This window comes from Physeter macrocephalus, chromosome 20 (genome assembly GCF_002837175.3).
Source record: "Physeter macrocephalus isolate SW-GA chromosome 20, ASM283717v5, whole genome shotgun sequence".
Taxonomy (NCBI): domain Eukaryota; kingdom Metazoa; phylum Chordata; class Mammalia; order Artiodactyla; family Physeteridae; genus Physeter; species Physeter macrocephalus.
Window position 1 is genome coordinate 24,432,992 of NC_041233.1, and position 25,539 is coordinate 24,458,530.

General features: G+C 40.3%; 1 protein-coding gene across 2 annotated transcripts; it reads left to right on the forward strand.

Annotated features, from left to right (window-relative positions):
- The first annotated feature begins 775 nt into the window (after window positions 1-775).
- Window positions 776-25,539, forward strand: OIT3 (oncoprotein induced transcript 3). 2 transcript variants are annotated; one of them, XM_055081286.1, is made up of 9 exons: window positions 776-836; window positions 4,705-5,079; window positions 5,873-5,980; window positions 10,834-10,956; window positions 14,609-14,731; window positions 16,337-16,497; window positions 18,110-18,525; window positions 23,210-23,309; window positions 24,742-25,539. In XM_055081286.1, exons 1-9 carry the CDS (start codon window positions 776-778, stop codon window positions 24,913-24,915), a joined length of 1,641 nt encoding a protein of 546 aa, XP_054937261.1. In that variant the 3' UTR covers window positions 24,916-25,539. The 2 variants fall into 2 exon arrangements, with proteins under 2 accessions (XP_054937261.1, XP_007120772.2); XM_007120710.3 differs by lacking the exon at window positions 776-836 and adding an exon at window positions 2,609-2,710.

Here is a 25,539-nt window from a genome sequence, read left to right on the forward strand (position 1 = left end):
AATGAATAGTTCCTAATCTGAAGCCCCTACCCCTATCTTACTGTGAGAATTAGTGAAATAAATAACACTAAACTATTTTAAATTTGGAGAAGAAAGGCACTATGAAAACATGAGATACTGCTGCTCAAACACAACTTAAACCTTGTTTCTTTAGGAAGTTTTGATACCAAAGACCATAATAAAACAGACTTGGACGCTTGCTTCAAGAGAATATTGTCCTCATTCCACACCTGTCCTTACTACTCTTTTGTGTGCTATTGTAAACTCCTTGACCACCTGACCAAGACATTTTCTAAAGATCATTTCCAAAAATTAGGCTTTATCCCATTCTCATGTAATCTGCAATGCTATGGCTGCAATATCATGAAATCAGTTCCTTGAAGTCACAAAACAAGATTTTGACGTGAGGGGATGTCCCTCTTTTAGAGTTCCCTTCTGGATAAGATACTGGAGGCCTCACTGCAGGGAAGTCTTGAGAAAAAAACAATAGGAGGATGAGGGATTGTGAAGGTTTTTTTTTTTTTCCCCTAAAGAAAAATATCAATAAAATAACTCTGTTGACAGTGTAAAGCAGTGCTTCTATCTGGGGTCAAGGCCAGAGCAATGGACACCTTATCCCACTCATCCTCTTCCTCTGATAAAGCCCCAACCAGTACTGAAAAGTCTTCACAAGAGCCTAGAGCCCTTTTAAAAAAGTGTTTGAAAAAGAAGTGGATAAAGGAAGACTGAAATTAAGAGGATTTTCCAGTCTGTCTCTGGTGGCTGGTCCAAAAGGATGCTTCAGTTTCTGCTCTTCACCTGCCTCTTCATCACAGTAACACTTGGGTCACCAATGGGTAAGTCTCGTGTCAAGTACTCGGCACGATGTACTTTTTGTTGGAGGAATTTGCTGTTATGTACAGGTTATTAAGAGCAAGATTCCAGTATCTTAAATACTGGTTCTAGAATAGGAGAAGAAAAGTCATTGAAAACCTGTGGAGATATATTTTCAGAGAATTTCATTTCATGTTCCACTTAGCCTTTTGCCTGGGCATCCAAAATTTCCATGGATCTGCCAAATCCAAACAACTTTCCATGAGCTAACTATTTCTTGGAGTATGTGTAAAAGGAATCCTAACCTCTCTATATTCTAGGCACTTGTATAGTCCCAACTTTAAGAGGGGAAAAAAAAATTTTTTTAGAGCATAGAGTTTTTTCTTTCATTAATACAAGGGACTGAGTGTGCCCCTAAAGGCACAGATCTGGATAAATCAGACTTCTTAGTCTTGACATCTGAAAATACGACTTTTTCTAGAGACTGAGTGAATCTTAAATTGCCTCCCCACTTCGTACCTCCACACTTGATACAAAACTGGCCAACAAAGCAAAGTTTTAATTCCAGTTAGTAACAAATTTCTCTCTCCTTTTCCCATTAAAATTTAAGTTCTAACTGGAAGAGAGAGTGAGATGAATTTAAGTTCTAACTAGAAGAGAGCGTGAGATGGCGAGAACCATCCTTCTTGGCACCTCTGAGAATCTCAGTGTTTAATTGCCCCTATTTCTTCAGGGTAACTAAGCCCTTGCTCTAGTACCTTTAAGAATAAACATTAAAAATAGGCTTGAGACCCTAAGGAGACATGTAAAACTAAATGTCATGTGGTATCCTGGATGGGATGCCAGAATAGACAAAAACAGGCAAAAACTAAAGAAATCTAAACTATCGACTTGAGTTAATAATAATGTATCAACACTGGTTCATTAATTGTGGCAAAGATACCACACTGGTGTACGATTGTTTCATAATAGGGGAAACTGGGTGCCAGAAAATGGGAACTTTTTGTACAATCTCCTCAATTATTCTCTAAATCTAAAACTGGTCTAAAAAAGTCTTAAAGATAGGTTTGAGCTAAGTTTAATCACCCTGTGTCTGCTACCAGTAAGTAAACAAGAGTCACTTGAGTCAAAGTGGTCCTGCCCTCAACTTCCTCTCCGCTTTCTCCCCACTCTCTTCCCTGGCTTACTCCTCCCTCTAGTACTTCCTGTACCCTCCCATCAGACACCTTCTCCCTTCCCAGATATTTTTTATTTTATTAATTTTTTTCCAGCCCTTCTAGGACGTTTGACTCAATGCCATAAGCAAGATAAAGGGAGAACTTTGGGGGCTAGGGATTGGGTGGGGGTGCGGTTGCCTGAGAGGAGAGAGTAAGTGAGAGAAAAGCAGAAGAGCGGAGTGGGGAAGGCGGGAAGCGAAGGGGGAGAGGGAAGGAAGGAGAGGAGGGGCTTCCGGCCAGAGCGCGCGGGGGCAGAATCTGGCGACCGGGACTAGCCGAGGGGCGGTGCCCGGCGTGCGGACCTGGAGGGTCAGGGAGTCCTGGTCCCTGGGACGAAAGGGCGGGGATGCTGACATTTGCTCTCTGCTTTCGGCCACGGCGAGGTGCCGGCCCTGGGGGCGCACGGACGTCCGGGCTGACGAACGAACATCCTGGTAAATAAAGGCCGACCGGCTGTCTGCCAGCTGGGACCCCCTGACTCGAACTTTGCCCACCGGGCTGTTCTCTGAAGCTCTCTCATTTGAGGGGTGTATTATGTGTGCGTGTGTATATATACGTCAGCAATTCAGGACGCAGCATGCATAATACCGAATTCCGGGCTCCACATTGAGAGACTGAAAAAAAGGAATTAACGCCAGCGGCCAGATTATTAAAGGATTAAATTACTCCGTTTAAAGGGGGTGAGTGGAATGGGTTTATTTAATGTTAGGAAATATTGCATGGGTAACTTTTAAAATATGTAGTTTACAGAAGATAGTAAATTTCTCCTATTTGTGCCATGTATCACCTACAGCAAGAGAGGAAGTAAACTTTCAACAAATAGCACAAGAAATGATAGTTAAATTTAAGGAAAAACTTTATAAATCATGAAATAGTTATTGAGGGAGGTTTAGGAATTTCTGTAAAAGCTACTAAAAGTTGAGTACTTAACCATTTCTTATAAAATTAGAACCAAGGAGATGAACCAAATATTTCTATGAATTTATAATCACCTGTGAAATTGCCCTGGAAATCTGTCTTCATAAGAGAACCACAGCTGGGAGAGCAGATAAGGGAATTTTTCCCTTTTCAGAGGGTAGAGAGTCTGTATGAGGACATTTCTTCCTCTCAAGGGACATCAAACCATGGTCTAGGGCACAGTTGGGAAACCGCAGGGACATTATAAGGAGAGGGTTGCTCCTGGCACGTGTAACTCTGCAAAAGTGTTACTTCCAGAATATGCAATATCCTACTTATTTCTTGTCCCAAACGGTTATTATACTCTCAATGGGGCCCTTAGCACTAGGCTACACCCTCCTCTACATGTGACTGAAGTTTTGAGAGTAAACTTGAATTTGAAATGTAGACTGGGAAAACCCAAAATATTTTCTAGACAACTTAGATTTTATGATCATGGTCTATCCACACTTAATTATTGTGCAGTATTTGCTGAAGCTGAATTTCCTGCCCACAAAGTATATCAGCCTTAATATGAATTCCCTGCCTACAATGTCTATTAAGTCAGCCTCACGTGCATTAAGAAGGATAGTACTCTGGCTAGGACTCCTTTCTAGAATTTCTTGATTTTATAGATTCTTTGAAGAACAATTTGCCTGTGTTAGTTCAACGTTTTCCTGAAATTGAGAGAAGCAGTGAACTGGGGATATTGGTGTCTTCAGTCATTAAAATATTTTTGATGAGATATTTGTCCATGTTATTTATGCACTAAAAATGCATACTTGAAATGTTGCTATATTCTAGACATTGATGCCCCGGCTAATTGTGAAGACACAAAGTTCATGGTGTTTTCAATAGGTGATGGAACATGTACCAACATTCACATGGAGGATATCTTTGGTAATTACTTGACACTATACTGTGTATTTCAAAGCAGCTGACATATGCCAGAGGCCTATTCCCTCTAAGGTGGAATGAGCTTTACACATTCATTATCAAGCCAAACTGCCCGCTAATGCAAAATTCCATCCAAAATCTTTCTTACAAATGACCATCCAACTACTTTTTGAAAATTTCCAAAGATGAAGAGCTTACCACTCTGTGATACAGCCTCTCCATTACTAGATAGCTGAACTGAAATGCACTTCCCCGTAACAATTTGTTCTTGTCATTGTAACAGAAAGCTAATTCCTGTTTCACAAGCCGTTCCAGATTTTTGAAGACTGATGCATATTCTTCAGGGTTTTTTTGTTTGTTTGTTTTTCCTCCAAACAGTAGTTCTCAGCTTCTTCCCCAGTAAATAATTGTTAGGCTCCCTTCTAAATCTGGTCACCTTCCTCTGGACATCAAGTTTGTCCATTACGTTCATAAAATATAGCCTCCAGGTGTGAACACAGTACTCAAAATATAGTCTGACCAGTGCAGATTTCAGTGAGACTATAACCTCCCTTGGTCTGAACAACTATCCTATCAGATGATTACTCTGGATAAAAGGTTTAGTTCAATGCCAACACAAAACCTTAAATAGATTTGAAATAATTTTTCAAATGTAAAAGCCATTTATGAAATATGTTTACGTCAACTTGAGGAATCTTAAACAGCTACTTTTGGGGACTTTAGATTATTTCTTTCTTGAACTAAAAAGCCAAAATGTAAGACCAAGAAGGTGGACTCAGGCTATTGCCACAGTGATCTGAAACATCATAAGGTGCCTCTGAGGTGTCCTTTTCATTCCCAGCCCTAGATCCTTGTTCTGCTTACATCAGTCTGAATGAGCCATGGAGAAACACTGACCACCAATTTGATGAGTCTCAAGGTTCCCCTCTGTGTGACAACAATGTGAATGGGGAGTGGTACCGCTTCACAGGCATGGCAGGGGATGCCATGCCCACCTTCTGCATACCAGAAAACCACTGCGGAACCCATGCACCTGTCTGGCTCAATGGCAGCCACCCTCTGGAAGGTGATGGCATTGTGCAACGCCAGGCCTGTGCGAGCTTCAGTGGGAACTGCTGCCTCTGGAACACCACGGTGGAGGTCAAGGCTTGCCCTGGAGGCTACTATGTGTATCGTCTGACCAAGCCCAGCGTCTGCTTTCATGTCTACTGTGGTCGTGAGTACCTTCCCTGGGCTCTTTTCCCTCCGCCACAAGGCCACATATGGCATCAAAGAGAAAAACGCCATAGGAAATTTGGTTATGATAATATCTCAGAGCCTGAAGAACATTGATTTAGGGCCACGGATACCTCCAGATCATGATTTCTGAGGTCTGTTCTTAGATTTCTGAAAAATTCCTGAAGAATAGAAAGGGAAAGGAGCTATGACTTTGATCAGTTTTACTTTGTCTTCCACTCCATTCAAACAGAACAGTAGAAAGTGAACTGTTGACTTATGTTATTTAGTGTGGATTTCCAGCGTTTTTGAGCATGGAGGACCCCTTCTTAATATATATTTCAGACATCCATATAGTAGCATTGTGCCTAGTGCCCATTGATTTTTTAAAATGATGTATAATGGGAAGAAGCCACTTGAGATCAGTAATACTTTTAAATGAATTTTCATGTTATTAATCCCATAAAAATCTGTGCACATTTAAAAAATAGACTGCATAGAAGAGTAGGACATAATGCTTATTTAACCTACAGCTCATGTTTGGTGAGGTTTTAGATTTGCAGAAACTCCATGGTCACCCAAGGATCTGAAGTTGGGACTCATTGATCTCAATGACAGAACATGTCCCTAGGCAGCATCTCTTGCCATTGGGTTATATAAACCCTGATCAATGAGAATTCTCTTGATGTTGGCTAGGAATTCATACCCCATGATTGAACTCATGAGGCTTTCTCATGGATGAGAGTGTCCTCTGGTCCTCACCCTTCATGAAAGGTCCTCTTTATCCTCCATAGATTTTTATGACATCTGTGATGAAGACTGCCACGGCAGCTGCCTGGATACCAGTGGGTGCACGTGCTCTCCAGGAACCGTGCTAGGCCCCGACAGACAGACATGCTTTGGTAAGAAACCCATCTTGCGGTAGAAACAGGCTGCTAGGAGTAAAGGACAAATCAAAAACTCTTCCTGACTCAGAGCGCCATCATTTTTCCGTGTCTCTGAAAACTCAGAATGGGGTTTGTCTTTTTAGTTCATAACTAAAGCCTCAAGCCAAATTTATATCATGTGTCAGGACAGTCTGGGATTGCGTTGTCCAATACACTAGCCACTAGCCATGTGTAGCTATGTGGCTTGTGTGACTGAAAAACTGAATTGTAATTTTACTTAATTTTAATTTAAAAGCTAATATTTGATTCAGTCATTGGAAAACTAAAAATGTGTGGGACAACTTGAGTGAACTGTAAATTTTATGACTCTAAAATACAGCTCAAGTATTTCTGATGAAAATTTATCATCCAAATTGAGACATGCTATAAGTATAAAATACACACCAGATTTTGAAAATTAGTTCAAAAAAAGAATAAAAGATATCAATAATTTTAATATTGATTATATATTGAAATGAAATATTTTAGACATACTGGATAAAATGAAATCTATTTTTTAAAATTTATTTTATTTATTTATGTATTATCTTTTGGCTGCACTGGGTCTTACTTGCGGCACGTGGGATCTTTCGTTGAGGCGTGTGGGCTTCTCTCTGGTTGTGGTGTGCAGGTTTTTCTCTCTCTAGTTGTGGTGCACAGGCTCCAGAGTGTGTGGGCTCTGTAGTTTGTGGCACGAGGGCTCTCTAGTTGAGGGACGTGGGCTCAGTAGTTGTGGCGCTCTGGCTTAGTTGCCCCACAGTGTGTGGGATCTTAGTTCCCCAACCAGGGATTGAACCTGCGTCCCCTGCATTGGAAGGCAGATTCTTTGCCACTGGACAACCAGGGAAGTCCCTGAAATATATTATTAAGATTAATTTTACTAATGTCTTTTAACAAATTTTTTAATGTGACTACTAGGAAATTTTACATTACATGTGTGTCTTACTTTGTATTTCTCTTGGGTAGCTTTGGTCTAGAATTATCTAAGGACATACTCCTATAGCTTCACTAATATAATTTTGGTTTGTCTGAGTACCAAGAAAGGGGAGTCAGATTATTTGTAGGAAATCCAGAGTTGTCCAATTGTATACATGTTTTGTTGTCTACAGCAGGGAGAAAATAGAGTTAAAACAAGTCTAGAGAGAAAGGGGAGGACTACCCCACAGCTGCCTCCTCCAGAAGAAGAGTAACAAGATCAGGATGGGATAGGGCATCAGGATGAAAGGGATATCAAAGGGTTCTTATTTTAGAAAAGCTTTTGTTCCTCAGTCTCTTTAATGAACCCCACTGGCCATCCCATGGAGCATGGCTAGGCGCTCCCATAACAGTTGTTAGGGCTCTTGCCTGGTTGATTTTGACTATGTGATTTAATGTAAACAGGTTCGGGGTGTGGGGGACGATGGTTCCTACAATTCCCCGCAACCCCTCACACTACACACACACACGCGTGTCTGTTGGACAATATTTGGCTTCCTCTTAAGGCAGGAGTTGTTCATTCATCTCTTCTTTTGTTTTAGTATAACTTTTGAATAGGTAATGTATTTAAATGGCTCCCAAGTTAAACAGCATGAAGGTATACAGTGAAATATCTAGCTCTCTGTCCCTCATTTGCTCTATTTCCCTCTCCTCCAACTTCATCCCAAGTAAATTCTTTTTTTCAAAATATTTATTTTATTTCTTTACTTTTTTGGCTGTGTCGGGTCTTAGCTGCAGCACGCGGGATCTTTCGTTGTGGAGCACGGGCTTCTCTCTAGTTGTGGCACATGCGCTCCTGGGTGCGTGGGCTCTGTAGTTGTGGTGGCCCGCGGGCTCTCTCGTTGAGGCGCGTGAGCTCAGCAGTTTTGGCGCGCAGGCTTAGTTGCCCCACGGCATGAGGGATCTTAGTTCCCTGACCAGGGATCGAACCCACGTCCCCTGCATTGGAAGGTAGATTCTTTACCACTGGACCACCAGGGAAGTCCCCCAAGTAAACTCTTACATTATTTACTTACGTATGCTTCCAGGGTTTCTTCAGGCAGATATAAAAATAAAAATATACATATTTATTTATTTGTTGCCGTTTTTTAAACCAAAGGTTGCATATTATACACATCTCTTGCTTAACAATTTATCTTGGACATCTCTGCCTATCGGGACATAGGGAAAAGCCCCCAGTTTCTGCCTGGGGTCTGTCTGTTGGTTTCAGGGAGATCATGAACTCCCTGAAATTAGAGGCAAAGTTTTGTGTTTATGTGCATGTGTCAATGTTACTTTAGTTTTTAAAAATATATATAACAGGGCTTCCCTGGTGGCGCAGTGCTTGAGAGTCTGCCTGCCGATGCAGGGGACACGGGTTTGTGCCCTGGTCCGGGAGGATCCCACATGCCGCGGAGCGGCTGGACCCGTGAGCCATGGCCACTGAGCCGTCACATCCGGAGCCTGTGCTCCGCAACGGGAGAGGCCACAACAGTGAGAGGCCCGCATACCGCAAAAAAAAAAAAAAATATATATATATATATAACAATTTTAATTATTTATTATAAATTATTTTTTTCAGGCAGAGAGAAGAGTATAGGAAAATAATATAACAGACACTCATGTATCCAGATTTATAGCTAAATTTTTCTTCCTTTTTTAATTTTAAAAAAGTTTTTAAAATTTTTATTTATCTATTTTTGGCTGTGTTGGGTCTTCATTGCTGCATGTGGGCTTTCTCTAGTTGTGGCGAGTGGGTGCTACTCTTCGTTGCGGTTCATGGGCTTCTCATTGCAGTGGCTTCTCTTGTTGCGAAGCGCGGGCTCTAGGCGCGAGGGCTTCAGTAGCTGTGGCATGCAGGCTCAGTAGTTGTGGCTCGTGGGCTCTAGAGCGCAGGCTCAGTAGTTGTGGCGCACGACTTAGTTGCTCCGTGGCATGTGGGACCTTCCCGGACTAGGGCTCAAACCCATGTCCCCTGCATTGGCAGGCGGATTCTTAACCACTGTGCCACCAGGGAAGCCCCTCTTCCTTTTCTTAAAATAAAATTTTACAGATACAAATAAAGCCATCTCACTCCATCTCTTTTACCTCTCTCACCCTCCAGGGGTAATCACTGTTTTGAAGTTAGTGTGTGTCCTTCTGGTCCCTGTTTTTATGCTTTTATTATTTATGTAATAAATAACAATTATAACATAACAATAACAACATATAGCATTGTTTTGTGTGTTCTTAAAATTAACATAAAAATGATACCTTACCTCATGTGTGAGATTTTCTCTAGAGTATACCCATAAAAGTGGAATTGCTGGGGCATAGAGTATCTAAGGCTGTTAAGTGACAATAAACTCCCAGATAACAATGACTTCAATAAGTAGAAGCATATTTCTCTCTCAGGTAAAATAATCAGTCTCAAGGTAAGCAGTCCAGGCCTTCGACAGAGGGTTAGTCCATGCACCAGTGTGGCCACTCCCAGAAGGGCTGCTAGCACCTCTAGCCATCCACTGTCCAGGCAGTAGGGGTCCTGATGAAGGGTCTAATCTTAGCAACTATATTTTTCATTTCTATGAGTTCTCTATGTTTGTTTTGTTTCAATTCTGCCTTGTCTTCCTACATAATTTTATTTTGGTTACTGGCCTTTCTTTTATCTGTTTAGTAATTTTTTTAATCCTTGTATTATGGATTTTTCTGGATTATTCTGTTCTCTCCAGTTCAAAGCCTCCCATTTGTTATCTTGTCAGCTTTCTCATAGTGGATCATCTCCTTCTGCATAGTGTTTTATGATAAACCACCTTCTGTTGTAATTGTTTTTCTGTGGTACTTCACTCTTATTACCTGGTTTGAGGAGTTTTTTTTTTTTTACTACAGAGAGTTTTTTGATTGCTTATGTCACAGAAGCTTCACCAGTCCAGGCCAAATTTTACATCAGTTTCTCAGTTTCAAGATCCCCACGCCATGTGGTAATTATGAGTTCATACTTCAACCGTGGCAGGCCCAACTTGGGGTTTATGAAGGCTTTTCTCTTTCCTAGAGCCTCAGGCAGAGAGCTCCTTACTTCTTTCCTGGGCCTCGGAGCAGAGTCCTTCTCCTCCCCTTTCATTGTGGGGATACCTTTTCCAGGGTCCTAGACTTGAACAGGGTTTCAGTTCTAGCTCATCTCCTCTCGTGGGCCCAAGGCCATGCCTCCTGTCACCTTGTCGGTATTTAAACCCCAGTCCCTGGTTTATATCCTATATCCAAGCTGTGACAAATGTAGCTTCTCAAGCTCCCCTGTTTTTGTTTGTAGAAGGAAGGGGATTGACATTTGTTGCCAACTGTGCATTTTTTTTTTATAGAAAGTGTCCATGTCCTTCATCAGAGTCTTCAAACTGTTAGCAATCACTGCTTAAGTACAATGTGGGAATATTCCAATACTTAAAATAGATTTTGAGGGCAGTTTTGCATGTTATAAAGAAGTCTGCTTCGCAGAAAATTTTATCTAACATATCCTTCTGCAATGCAAATTCCTTTAATGCCTTTAAAGCACAGTTTGATTTATGTTTTATTTATTTAGCAAATCTTCAGGAATTGGAGAAAGTGAGACTCTCCAATACAAACTAGCAGGTGAACCCAAATAACAAAGGGGACTTCATTTCCCCAACAGTTTTGCCCTGAGGAGGGAACTGGCAAGCAGCCAACTAACTGCCTTCCGCTCCAGCAGGGGGCAGAGGGACAAATAACTTGGTGGGGAGACCAGGTTAATAAAACTGATTATATTGGAGTTGGTTTGTGGAAAGTCTATGGACAGGGTCTGAAAAGATGGTGAGTTTCTGCTAAGGGGCTTGGGAAAAGACTGCATGGCTCAGCAGCATGTAAATGGTGTGGTCTCTCTTCTACAGATGAAAATGAATGTGAACAAAACAATGGTGGCTGCAGTGAGATCTGTGTAAACCTCAAAAATTCATATCGCTGTGAGTGTGGGGTTGGCCGTGTGCTAAGAAGTGATGGCAAGACATGTGAAGGTGAGATGGGCAAGAAGGGATTCACATCAAGAGCCCCCAGTAAGCCCTTGGCTTATTCTTTGATGTTCATCAAACTGGCCAACGTCAGAAGAGAGTAACAATCTGGCTGTGTAAAGAAACCACAAATCATCATCACTGAGCATCATTGCAGGATGCTCGTGTTGCAGACAGAATGCAGTGTTGATTTTGTCTCCAAGCTTTAGCAGGAGGGAGCTGTTACATTTTGCAAGAGGCAGAGAGCTGCATTTTAATTTGGGGTATAAAAATAGGGTATTCCATGTTTCTCAAACTTTAATGTGTCCACGAATCACCTGGGATCTTGTTAAAATACAGGTTCTGATTCAGTAGGTCTGGGGTCAGGTGAAGATATTGCGTTTCTAAATAACTTCTAGGTGACACCTATGCTGCACATCCAGGGAGCACATCTGGAGTAGCAAGATAATGGAGGTAGGTAGCATAACAAATGGTTTACAGCAGTGTTTCTCAAACTTCCCTGCTGAGAATCCCCTGGGTGCTTTTAAAGCTGGCCTTTCCCAGGCCTCTCTCCTGGAAACTCTGGTTCAGTGGAGCGGGAGGGGCCTTACAGTTTGTGTTTTTACCAAGTTCCTAGGTGAGTCTTACCATCTTGGAAGTTTGGGAAACTGGCTTACATGAAGCCATTTTTTTTACTCATATGCTTTGAATTTATTAGAGATTAATACATTTTTAGAGATAAGTAAACTTATCTATTTTTGATAGTAGAAATGCTGTATACATTTTATATAATTAAGTACTAAAAAGAATTTGTAATGTATGTCAAATAATTGAAATGGAAATTGACTACTATTACGACATGAAGCTTAGATAATGTCCCTTCTCTAAGACCCTTGCAAATTATCCCAACTAAAACTTCATCACTTCCACTTTAATAAGTCTGAATCTCATGATATTGGGAGTTGAGAGACCAAAAAAGAAAAAAATTCTGCAGATTATATGAAGAGATAAATGGCTTAATTATTATTATTTACAGAGGACATATGATTTGTCCCAGAGGGTAATTGAATTTGTGGCATAACAGATTATAATACTGCTTACGATTTCACTTTATTCTAGTTATATTCAAAATAATAAAATACTACCCCAAAAGGAAAAATTATGGCTAGTGCTCACAATTTATTTCATGCAACAAAGTTTGCATTATTAACTCAGGGACCATTAACCAGGATATCAAACTACTGTCCCTTGTAAAAAGACTAAATGTACTTTAAATTTTTTTTTTTTTTTTGCGGTACGCGGGCCTCTCACTGTTGTGGCCTCTCCCGTTGCGGAACACAGGCTCCGGACGCGCAGGCTCAGCGGCCATGGCTCACGGGCCCAGCCGCTCCGCGGCATGTGGGATCCTCCCGGACCGGGGCACGAACCCGCGTCCCCTGCATCAGCAGGCGGACTCTCAACCACTGCCACCAGGGAAGCCCTGTACTTTAAATTTTATTGAATAAGAGTGATGTCCTGAATCCTCCTTAAATCTTATTTTAGGCAATAATCTTTACATCTTTAAATATTAATGAAATGTTCCATGAGGAACATTTATAATTACTCATGAGTATTTTATTGGAAATATTAAGTTAATCCTCATATAATTTTAAAACCTAATAATCATAACTGAAAAGTATTTTAGCAGAAGATAAAATTTGAATATGAATTACACTTTAGGGTTAAGATTCATATTTGAAACCCTGCTTTTTTTTTTTTTGGTTTTGTTTTTTTTGTTTATTTGTTTTTATGGAAACCCTTACATTTTATTGATAGTCCAAACATATTTGTTTCTTTAGCTAGTCTGTTAGATTAGCATATCTTCTTTTTTAAAATAAAAAGCTCTTTTTAATTTCTAAGTAACTTTTATTGTTTTGTTTTATTATGAAAGAGTTATGTTCATAGAAGAAAATACAAAGGAGTAAAAGAACGGTAACTAAAATGACCACAATCCCACTTGCAGATATAGCCATTGTAAACATTTTGGTATGTCCTTGGAAGAGACTTAAAATCCTTCAAACCAAATAAGAATTTCAGTTTATTTTGTGCTTTGCAATTTTAGACCTGGAAATATCCTGAGTGAACATTTAATCCAACCCTTTCATTTCACATATATTGAAATTGAGGCACAGGGAAATTAACTGACTTAAGGAAGACCATTTTAAAGAAAATTTCCTATTAATGTTGACTTTAACATTTTATAGCATACTTTATGCTTTCTTCTACACCATTATATATCATTTTCAGCTATTTCAAAAACCCATAGGAATACTCTTATCCTTTTTAACTGTACAGATTTATAAACAGGTGATAGCCTAATCTCTTCTAAATTTTGCAAAGATTAATTCATTGCAAATTTATTCTCTCTCCCTATTTCACAAAAATTGATTCATCTCAAGTTAATTTACTGAGGACTAATATTTTTATTATTAATGAAATGAGACTTATAGCTGTAACTGGGAATTGGCTCATATCTTTCCTTGAACATCTTAAATGATTTGAAAGCATTCCCTTTTTTTTTGGGGCCACGCCATGCGGCATGTAGGATCTTATTTCCCCAACGAGGGATCGAACCCAGGCCCTTGACAGTGAGAGTGTGGAGTCCTAACAACTGAACCACCAGGGGATTCCTGAACGCATTCCCTTTTATTATCTTACCCCTAAAACAGGGACCAGCAAACTTTTTCTGCATAAACACAATAGTAGATATTTAAGGCTTTGCAGACCATATGGAATCTGTTGAAACTACTCAGCTCTGCCCTTGTAATGAGAAAGCACCCATAGACAATAGGGAAATAAATGGGTATGACTGTGTGCCAATAAGACTTTATTTACAACAACATGTAGCAGGCCAGAGTTTGATGACCCATGATATAGAAGATCATATCCAGAGCCCACAAAGGTCATTATTTTTCCTCGCTAACTATGACATTATGTGGTAGTTTCTTCATTTTTCAACTGAATATTTTTCCTTTTTGCACATTTGATTGAGTATGCTTTTTGAAAATGTGAAACTTTTAAAAAGAAAACTTTAAAAAACTACCTCATAAGAGGAATGTCACAAAGAGCTCAGTTGAGTGGAATCTTTCAGTGTGTTGTCCAGGTTCCATTTTTATAATGTGCTGTCAGCCCAAGAAGCATATCTCCAGTGCTATTATTCCTAGAGATTTGAGGAGAGGGGCTGGTGATCCAACCATTGGTAATAGCTTTGACTAACTCTGATCCATTTAGCTGCTCTAGGTGAATTTATATTCAGTCAGTCCCTTTTACATCAATAATGCTCTATAAAATTTCAAACTGGGTGGACTAAATGCTACAGAAATTAAGAAATGACTTTCGGGTCTTCCTCCCCAAAATTGTAGTCTAACCATGAGAAAAACAGACAAAGCCAGATTGAAGGGCATTCTACAAAATGACCAGCTTAAATGGTTAGAGCTTTGTGTATTGCAAGATTGCTCTTTGTAGCTTTAACATTTAATAAACTTCTTTGTGGACGTCATGTCTCAGTGACTGAGTTGGGCCCCAGTGATACTGTGATAAGTCAAGTACAATGCCTGATGCAAAGTACCAGTCCCAGAACCAGAATTCTTGGGGAAGAGGGCTGCAATATCATTCCCTTTTCTTTTGGTTTTTATTGCAGACATTGAAGGATGCCACAATAAAAATGGTGGCTGCAGCCATTCTTGCCTTATGTCTGAGAAGGGCTATCAGTGTGAATGTCCCCGGGGCTTGGTGCTATCTGAGGATAACCACACTTGCCAAGGTAGTACATGCTCAACCTCTGCTCTTAATTCCTCCCTCTTAATCTCCCTGCCTTCCTCAACCAAGTGTGTCAAGATTCTCATCTTTTAGAGCACCACCTCTTTTAGCAGCATGTGTTCACTCTGGAATCATTCAGAAATTGTGGTAAAAAAATATAACATAAAATTTACCATCTAAACCAATTTTAAATGTACAGTTCAGCAGTGTTATATATATTCACATTTTTGTGCAACGCATCTTCAGAACTTTTTCATCTTGCGAAACTGAAACTCTATACCCATTAAAACAAGGACCCCTCATTCCTTCCTCCCTCCAGCCCCTGGCAACCACCATTCTACTTTCAGTTTCCATGAAGTCAGCTACTTTAGGTACCTCATGTAAGTGGACTCCTACGGTATTTGTCTTTTTGTGGTTGACTTAATTTCACTTATCAAATTGTCCACAAGGTTCATCCATGTTGCAGCATATGACAGGATTCCTTCCCTTTATAAAGCTATTCCACTGCATGGGTATACCACATTTTGTTTATTCATTCATCCATTGATGGACATTTGGATCGCTTGTCAATAATGCTGCTATGAACACGGGTGTGCAAATATCTCTTTCAGGTCCTGCTTTCAATTCTTTTGGACCTATACCCAGAAACAGGATTGCTAGATCATATAGTTTCCTTTGCTTTTTACTTTTGATTTTTTTCTCCAATTTCTATTATTAGTTGTATAACTAATACTTAATTTAGATGGAGTTCCTCTCTTTTCTAACAGATAATTGGCTTATGAAAAGTTGAAAGCCCTAGGGAACTGATTCTTCCCCCTACGCATACAATCTGATCATCAACAATCCTCTGAGAACTGTTTTCTGGAAATCTAGTTATTTATGTCCAGAAAATTAATTCACTCATGCAGCAAGTATTTAATGAGCACCTATATGTGACTTCTTTATACTAAGCCATTGCTGTGATATGCCCTCACATACTGATATTGCTCTCACATATTGTCTGACAGTACCCTTTGTACTCCTTTTAGAGTATTTGTACAGTCTAGAGGAGTGAACGCTAAGGAAGAGCAATCTTTTTGTATTAAATTAAAGTGAATTTTATAGTTTATGGTTTATTGAGCAATGCAAGGACAATTTAGAACTCTTGCCCAAGTGTGCTAACACTGTTTTTATTACCTCTGTTTTATGGGGCAGTAATTAGTGGTAAAGTCAAAGCGGTAGCGTTATGTAATTTAAGCCTATATCAAAGCAGTGCTTTTTCTGTATTGCCAATAAATTGTATTTGTGCTAAAAGTTCATCCTTTAGGTGTTTCAGTGCATGGAGTTATGCTAGACACACTTTGAAATAAATGTTTGTTGGATTGAAATTTTGATACAGTATTTTCTCATTTGGGAAACAAAATAGTATTTGAGGAGCATTATTTGACCACAACCTTGGGAGTTAGGAGTCCAGGTTTTATTCATCAATTTGTTTTGAGCCTCAGAGATTTCCTTGAGGATAGAACAAGAAGCTCAAGGTGTGGGAGGGAGAAGTTATTTCTCCTAGAATCCTCCTTCCCTTCTCCCAGTTCCACTTTTCCGGTTCTAACAACAGTTCCTGTCCCCGCAGTCCCCGTGTTCTGCAAGTCGAACACCATTGAAGTGAGCATCCCCAGGGACCTGGTCGGCGGTCTGGAGCTCTTCCTAACCAACACCTCCTGCCGAGGCGTGTCCAATGGCACCCACGTCAACATCCTCTTCTCCCTCAAGACATGTGGCACAGTGGTCGATGTAGGTTCTTCCTGAAGGACCCTTGGGGAATGACCAAATCCAGTTATTTGGGAAGTTGTTGACAGGGGTGTGCAGTGTGGCTTGTGTCATAGATGAAATATTTCCACATAAAAGAATGGAGTTCAAAAAATCATATACCATTCATTTAACAAATGTGTTATTGAGCATCTTCTGTGCTGTGGTCCTGACACTGGGAGGACAGTGGCTTAAAAAGAATTCTGCTCTTTCTGTTCTCAAATAGTACCATCTCTCCAATATGTGCAGACATTTTTCTGAGTGCATCAGCACCAGTACCCGGAGGCTGGCTATGTCTCCTCTGACCAATTATTATACTTGAAGATAGTGACTGATATAGATGATGGTTCATTTATGAGGTAGCAAATGAGTTCAGGGATTGAACCAGTTAGAGGTAAAAGGTTTGTACTTCCCTGCAAGAATCTGTGCCCAGCCCTGTGCTGGGAGCCTGAGGGATATGTGAAATAAGATTCCTGACTTTTAGGAACATACACAGTAGTATTGAGATGAAAACACACACAAATTATAAATAAGAGACAGTGATACAGTTGATGGGTGGTATAGGAGTCCAGAAAGGGACAAACAATGGAACAGTCAAGACAAGTGGGACTTGAATTGGGGTGGAAGCATGTGTGTGGTTTATACAGGCGGAGACGAAAGGAAAGGACATTTCAGATGGGAAACAAGTGAGCCAGTCTCAGACATGGGAATTCTTGAGGCTTATGCTGAGTGAATGGGCAGCACAGCCTGACTGGAAAAGGAGACTGGAAAAGTAGATGTGGGAGGCTATGCTTCCAGACATGTGCTTTGTGTGCTGGGGTGAGACATCTGGGCTTTTTCCCATAGGAATGGGATTAAGCAGGCACTGTCGATGAAATCAGAAGTGGGCAAATGGATAGAAAAAAGAGGACCTGGACCCAGGAGATCAGTGTAGAGGCCCTTGCAACCAAATAAACAAATACTTATTTATTGAATCCAACTTAGAGAAAATCAGAGAGCTAATGAGATTTGGGGTGAGACACGGGGGAGATATATGAGGAGAAGGTCCCACTTTAGGCAAATTGTGTTTGTTGTATCTGTGGACAATCAAATGAAAATGCCCTATGATGAGCCGGGGGTTCTGGCACACAGGAGAGCAGACAAAGCTGGAGATGGAAGAACTGAAAACTCATCTGGGTAAATGTGACAGCTGAAGTCTGCGTGGGGTTGAACTCAGCACAAGGTCATGCTGCAGCACCATCACCAGGTCTAGGATTCCAAAAAAAGAATAATGTACAGAAGCTGTTCTTTTCTAAAATATCAGAGCTTTGAATTGGCTGATTCTGCATAGCTCAGGTTTTTATGACTAATACTCCAAAGGAATGTGTGGGCTGACCATGAAGTGGTATGTGAAACTCTTTAACAGTCAAAATATCTTGCTAAAAGGAGGAGAAGCAATTAAAAAAAAAAAGAAGCTTCAGGCTTCAGCAACCAAATCTCTCATGTGCTTTGAGGTAAAAAGAAATTTGGAGAATGTTACGGTGGGCGGGGGGCAGGGGCTGAGGTGCTCTATGGAAATAAACATAGACTCTCCTCTCCTGGCCCTGGCCTGGCTCAGGTGGTGAACGACAAAATCGTGGCTAGCAACCTTGTGACAGGTCTACCCAAGCAGACCCCAGGGAGCAGCGGTGACATCATCATCCGAACCAGCAAACTGCTGATCCCTGTGACGTGTGAGTTCCCGCGCCTGTACACCATTTCCGAAGGCTACGTTCCCAACCTTCGCAACACCCCGCTGGAAATCATGAGCCGCAGTCACGGAATCTTCCCTTTCACTCTGGAGATCTTCAAGGACCATGAGTTCGAAGAGCCTTACCGGGAAGCTCTGCCCACCCTCAAGCTGCGAGACTCCCTCTACTTTGGCATTGAGCCCCTGGTGCACGTGAATGGCTTAGAGAGCCTGGTGGAGAGCTGCTTTGCCACCCCTACGTCCAAGATCGACGAGATCCTGAAGTACTACCTCATCCGGGATGGGTAAGTAGGCTGCTTGGACGATGGATTAGCCCCAGTTCACAGCCGACCTCTGGGCGCGAGAGCAAACTCAGTCATTTCTTAAAACCACCGCAGCACTCTCGCCAGCTCTTAATTAGTTCAGAAACCGTTGGTGCGCATTTTGGTGGTAAAAACTGGTGAAGGAGAGGGGAGTCCAAAATGACTCCAAGGGGTCTAGCTCGTATGACTGACTGGATGCCCTTAACCAAGATGAAAGGACACAGGTGGAAAAGCAGATTTGCTGTGAAAATATTGAATATGATAATTCCAAATAATAATATTATATTTTAAATACCTGCAGGATACTAAGGCAGAGAAGTTCAGTGGGCAGTTGGAAATGCGTGTCAGACCCAGGAACAAGGTCAAGACTAGAGACAAAGGACAGAGAATCGCCCCTGTTTATACTCAAAACTATAGGATTAACCTGCCCAGAGAGATTGTAGAGCATGGGTGGCAAGTGGGGGCTGAGAAATGCAAGAGGGTTAGGAAGTGGGCAGCACATGCAGGCCCCTCTTTTAAGAAGTTTGGTAATGAAGGAGAGAGAAGAAATACTTGGTCAGTTTTAGGAGAAGAAAGATCAGGTGAAGTTCGTTTCTGTTTGCTTGTTTTATACAAAGGAGATTTCCGTATTCCCTGAGGATGCTTGGATTGAGAACTTTGCTTGTCTCCGTGTATCATTGGAAGCCTGCAGTTACCACACCCACTGCTTACGTTCCCGGGAAAATTACACTCACATCCCAAACTCATAGTAGTATCTCATCAGTTTCTTCCTCATCCTCAATGTCAGATGGGACATATCTCAGGCAGATCAGGACCTGCAGCTTAAGAAAAGGCAAATAGTCTAGTCAGAGCACCACAGGTGTGCCCCGGTTCATGCCCTTTGCTAATTGACCTGATAGACTCTGAAATTTCTCCTTTGCTTTTAACTCCCCAGATCTCTCACCACAGGCAAGCTTCACCTGCTGCTATCGATCTCCTGCACAATGATTTTCAACCCTTGATGCACATTAGGATCAACTGAGAAGCCTTTCTAAAAGTAGCAATACTCCAACCTGGTTCTCCACTCTTATTGCCTTAATTCCAGCTCTCATTATCTTTCACCCGGACAGGTAAAACACTTTCTAACAGCCTCCTAAATCCCAGCTCTCAAGTCTCAGCTCCACAGAGCCCTGGGTATCCAGACAAAAGAAAAAATATTATATATAGTCAGATCCCTGCTGAAAACATTTTGATGCCTCTTGATTTCCTTTGGTTGGTAAATTTAACTGTTTATCAGCAGGAGTACTTCTAGTTTCAGATTCCTGTAGCCTCCTCAGCTTGTTTTCAGAATCTGGAAAATGCATCGTTCTGAGCTGCTTTGGATGGCTAAGAGTAGGTCTCATACGGGGCTGAAGCCCTTTAGATTTCTTGCCATCTTAAAGGGTTCTCCACAAAGTTTTAAAATAAAACGTAGAAGCGTCAATTTTTATGTCTTTTTTTAAGTCACATAATTAGTGCTAAGTAGATTAGGGAATGGATTTACTTTTGGGGGAGAATGGATTTGGGTTCCTTTCAAATTTTTTTACAGCTTTATTGCAGTGCTATTTGCATACAATAAATGTACATATTTAAAGTGCACAGTTTGATAAGTTCTGACTTATACACCCTGGTGCAGCTATCACTACAATCAAGACAGTGAATATTTCTCTTACCCCAAGTTTTCTCCTGCCCCTCGTATTTACTTTTTGCAAACATAAACATATAGTCTTAACTCATTTACTGGGAAAACATGTAACCTGCAATCTCAATAAAGCTTGTTATTCAGACCCTCAGGACTGACTATATATTTTTATTTTAGACAGTTCTAAGAAGAAGCTATGCTATTTAATTTTCCAGCTGTTAGCACACACAAAACAACAACAAAATGCTATGGAAGATATTAAAATTGTTAAAAAGCATAGACAGAACTCAAAAACACTGCTGTGCGGGCCTGTTTCCACTATTCACAGGAAAACAGTCCCATTTCCGGTGCAATATTGGATAGTACAATATTGGCTAGGACAATAATGGTGCATTTGAGATAATCCCTCAAGATAAAATCCAACTCTCAGCTTGCCTTGCTCTTCCTTGCCCTCTGACCTCTACCTTTTCCAGTTTCTGCTCCTGCCAAAGGGAACCATGGGCAATTCCCAAATTCTCTTGTTCCTTACACCCTCCTGACTCTGCACCTGCTGTTTCCACTGCCTGAAATCTTCTTCCCTTTTTCTTCCTGTCTGAGTCTTACTGGTCCTCGAGACACATTGGGATTTCTTTCCTCCATGAAGGCTTCCCTGATTCCTTCTGACCTGAACTAGATATCTTCCTTCCTTCTTCCTCCTCAATGCCTTGCCTACAGTAAAAGTCATTAAATATTTGTCTAATGAACTATTGAATGAGTATTTATCATAATACTAATCTGGGGCTAGTTCAGAGCCCTAAAATAAACATAATGCAGTTTACTTATATTTGTAAATTGTTTGATTATTCACTGTCCTCAGCTTAAATTTAATTCAGGCTGATATTTAACACGTCTGATTCACTTCCCTCTAGTTTAGTTGGCATATGCTCTGAGAATGCAAAATAATTTAATGCAAACCTAAGCAAAGTAGAATTAGAGAGTTTATCTCCAGAAAAAGAAACATTGAATTCCAAAGTCAAATATTGGACAACTTTTGGGTAATCAGTTATTTTGGATTTTCCTATACCTTTGTTACTTTCTTTTAGCACATGAACTTGGAGTTGATGAACTAGCATTGTCTAATCACAGCAAACACCCAAATCAAGAGCCAGAATTTGTCTTGGGTTCTATTCTGTAACGTGTTGCCCTGCAACAACTCTTTCTGCCACATCTTCTCTTTAAAAAGAAAATAGTATTTTTACTACTCAGCCATAGAAAAGAATGAAATAATGCCATTTGCAGCAACATGGATGGACCTAGAGATTATTATACTAAGTGAAGTAAGTCAGACAGACACATCTCATATGATATCACTTATATGTGGAATCTGAAATATGATAGAAATGAACTTATTTACAAAACAAAAACAGACTCACAGACACAGAAAACAAACTTATGGTTACCAAAGGGGAAATGGGGGGAAAAGTTAGGAGTTTGGGATTAACAGATACAAACTACTATATATAAAATAGATAAACTGCAAGGTCCTACTGTATAGCACAGGGAACTATATTCACTATCTTGTAATAACCTATAATGGAAAAGAATACGAAAAAGAATATATATGTATAACCAGAAACTAACACAACACTGTAAATCAACTATACTTCAATTCTTTAAAAATAGTATTTTTAGGTAAAGATAAATGGAAAATGCTGAGGCTTCACATGAAAAGTGCCATTTTAATGTCACGTTACTATTGTTATCATAGGTACTGGGCTTTAAACTCCCTGACGTCACAGACCATATTGTTCATCTCTATCTCCTGTGCAGCCCCCAGCAGAGTGTGTCACACAGATTAGATATGCATTAGGTATTTATTAGAGAACATAATCAGAAGATGGTATAAATTCATTTAACGTCAGGAAAATGAAAATGCGTACATAAATACAGGAAATAACAGAAACCACATTCTATGTTTAGATCCTCTTCAGTTTAGGGGAATAAGGTAGTAGTGGTAATACAAGTCAAGATGTCTTATTTTTAAATAATTTTGTTGGATTTTTCAACTGCTCTGAAACAGCAATTAGCGATGAACTAGAAAGTGGTCTGTGAGCATGTGGAGCAAGTATCAACTTTTATAGGCTTTTATATCTGATCCCACTTTTTTACTGGCCTGGTAGACAGGAACTGTTAAGTATCCATAAAAGGAAAATAGGAAAAAAGTTCCTTTTGAATTCAGAATGGAAAACATAATACATGTGTGAGCCCTGGCCTTTAGGAGAAATGGTTCATCAATACTAAACCTTCGCCTCAAAGTGGAGCATCACTAACCCCTCTTTACCCTCAACTAATCCTGAGGCGAGCCTAGGAGTTTCACTTTAAGTGGTAGACCTGAGAGTAAAACCCCTAAGCCCTATCAAACTGCAATTTAACGTTAAATCTGGGAAGAGAGGAATTAAAACATTTTGGAGGTGAATGATTTTCCCCAACAGATCCAGTTATTCTCTAAGAAACTGACATCTTTATGCAGCTCTTTGTTGTACAAATTGGGGTTTGCTCACCTTTGGATCCCCTTTAGGGGCGAGTGTCTATAAATACAGTGAAATCTAGTTAAAGAAAAGCCTTCTCAAATCAATAATAAAGTATGTAAATGCAGAGTTCCTGCAATATATTACAAATGAAAATACAGCCTTAAAAAGATACCTTGATTTCAAAAGATATCTCTGAAACAAATGTTGCTGCTGTTGCTAATACTTCAATACAATGACTTAACAGGAGGTCCTTGTGCCCAGTTTGTGGGTACAGAGAATGAGAGACGGGACCGACAGCATTAATGAGCAGGCCTGTGTCTGAAGATGCCTTCACAGGGAGGGGATTTCATTTTTCTTTCATTCTCAAAAATCTTGAGTGCAGCCCAGCCTCCTCCACCCAGTTTGCCTCTCCTTGGACCAAACACGTTGGACTGGATTGTTTTTCCACCTCTGTTTAAATAATCAAGTCTTACGTGCTATCCTGCCCTACTTCCAGCTGTGTTTCAGATGACTCAGTAAAGCAGTACACGTCACGGGATCACCTCGCAAAGCACTTCCAGGTCCCTGTCTTCAAGTTTGTGGGCAAAGACCACAAGGTGAGCTGAACACCTTTACCTTGTAAAGGTACCTCTCCCCCCCAGCCTTCCTTCATGGTGTCCCAGTTTGTTCACATTCTACAAGCCCACAGTTAGGATCTGCATCACCTCTATGAAAAATACTATAAAACTGGCCATCTAGAAGGTTAACACCTCCATGAATGTCACAATTATCTGCCCCCACCAAGTAAAATAACTGGGCTTGTTCAAAGAAAGTACTATGTGATTATAATATAAAATCCTTGTGAGCAGATGTGGTTGAAAAAGCCTGTGTAGTGGTCACGTGGCAAAGTATATGGACAGAATATTTGCAGAAAAGACAAATAGTGAAATGTTCAGTGAAAATAGTACTTACATGCCAATTAAAATAATTATTATAAGACTATTTTATACATATTAAATTTATAAAAATTATAAATCCCAACTTGCAAGGCTATAGGGAGATGTATACAGTGGCAGTATAAATTGGTATACTTTCTGGAAAGTGGTCTGACAATGTGTATTAACCATAAAATTATCATCGTCTAAAAATTTCAATTCTGACAGCTTCTCAAAAACAAAAAGTAAAACATGACTTGTTGAATGTGTTTATAGAGCACTGTTATGAGAGAGGTGTTGTTTAAACCAAACAAACAGTGTATCAATTAATGCAATATTAAGCAGTTAATGCAGAATGAAATATAGAAAAAGGAGATATGAGAAAACTATTGTCATAAAAATTTACATGCAAATTGAATGTGATACAGTTTTTTTTAATGTATATACATGAATAGAGGTTATAAGAGGCTATGTATACTCTGTAAGGTAGAAGGTTTTTGTTTTTTGTTTTAGTAGAGTTGTCGAAACACATAAACAAAAGGAAGTTTAAGAGACCAACAGTCTTTTCCATACTGCATTTAAGTGTATTTATGTCCTGTCCAGCTACATCACTGTTCTAGAACAATTGTTAACCATGATGACTAAACCTGATCTTCCTCCTCAGCTAGGCAGCATGCATGGGGAAGTTACTTATAGGAAGAAGCTTGGAGAAAGAACTTGTTATTTTACACAGAAGTGCGTGGGAGCCCATGTTATGCCCAGACCTTGATGTGAAGAACCAAGATGTTAACGTTATTTGATGTCTTCACAGAGGTCTCTTGTGTCCCTGTACAAAGGCAGAAGTTATGGATGTAGGGTTTTAAATCACCCACATGACTCAGTGTGTTTGCCATGTTACTAAATGTGTGAATATGGGCAAGTTCGTTAACCTCCTAAGTCTCAGTTTCCTCATCTGTAAAATGGGGATGACGATATCTACCTCAAAGGGTGGTTGTTTAGATGAAATGAGATAATACATATGAAACGTTTGGTATTGCGTCTGGTTCCTAGTAAGCAGCCCCCAAGTGGCAGCTCTTTTCACTGTTTTTCTTCATTATCATTATGATCTTTCTAGGAAGTGTTCCTGCACTGCCGGGTCCTTGTCTGCGGGATGCTGGACGAGCGTTCCCGCTGTGCCCAGGGCTGCCACCGGCGAATGCGTCGTGAGGCAGTAGGCAGAGAGAATGACAGTGGTCCACAGAGCCAGATGCTGACAGGCGGCCCCATCAGCATCGACTGGGAGGACTAGGATGACCCACCACCCGAGTCCTACTTCTGGCTGCCTATCTCTTTGGAATTCTCCCCTCGCCCTCTGAGAACATCAGCTGACACCCTAGAACACAGCACTGCTTTAAACCTTATACTGTGGGTTTAGACAAACTCTCAGAACTGACTCACTCTGACTCTAGCCCACTGTGTCGGGAAAGATCACCTCACTGCTGACCAACCTGTCCCAGGTGGGGCTTCATCTTCCTAATGTGGAAAGCTGAGCTGTGCACCAAGAAAGCAGTTCACCCCATGCCCCCCATTTCTTTCCTGCAATAAAACACCTAGTGTTGGATGCAGTAGCATGACTAAAATCAGAAGTTGGGTATAGTATTTCAAATTCGGAACTTAAAAAAATTAAATAGTTGCTTGAAATTATGACTTAAATACCCACTGACTCCTTAAATATGTAAACAATAATTCTACCCTGAAATTTCCATTCAAAGACAGAGCAGTTATAGGGGATTTGGAAGTTTATCACTGTAAGTATGTACTAAAAAAATACTATTTGAATTTTCTCCTGCACAATATTTTCCTCTGAGGTTTTTATGCTGTCTTAAGTAAACTATTTTCAATTAATAAATGTTAATAAATTCACTAACTTGCA

Excerpts from the sequence above, each read along its gene's own strand:
- OIT3 (XM_055081286.1), top strand. The coding sequence starts at position 776 with ATGCTTCAGTTTCTGCTCTTCACCTGCCTCTTCATCACAGTAACACTT. Across the intron at positions 5,981-10,833 it reads CGACAGACAGACATGCTTTG|ATGAAAATGAATGTGAACAA; the intron begins GTAAGAAACCCA and ends TCTCTTCTACAG. Across the intron at positions 14,732-16,336 it reads GGATAACCACACTTGCCAAG|TCCCCGTGTTCTGCAAGTCG; the intron begins GTAGTACATGCT and ends CTGTCCCCGCAG.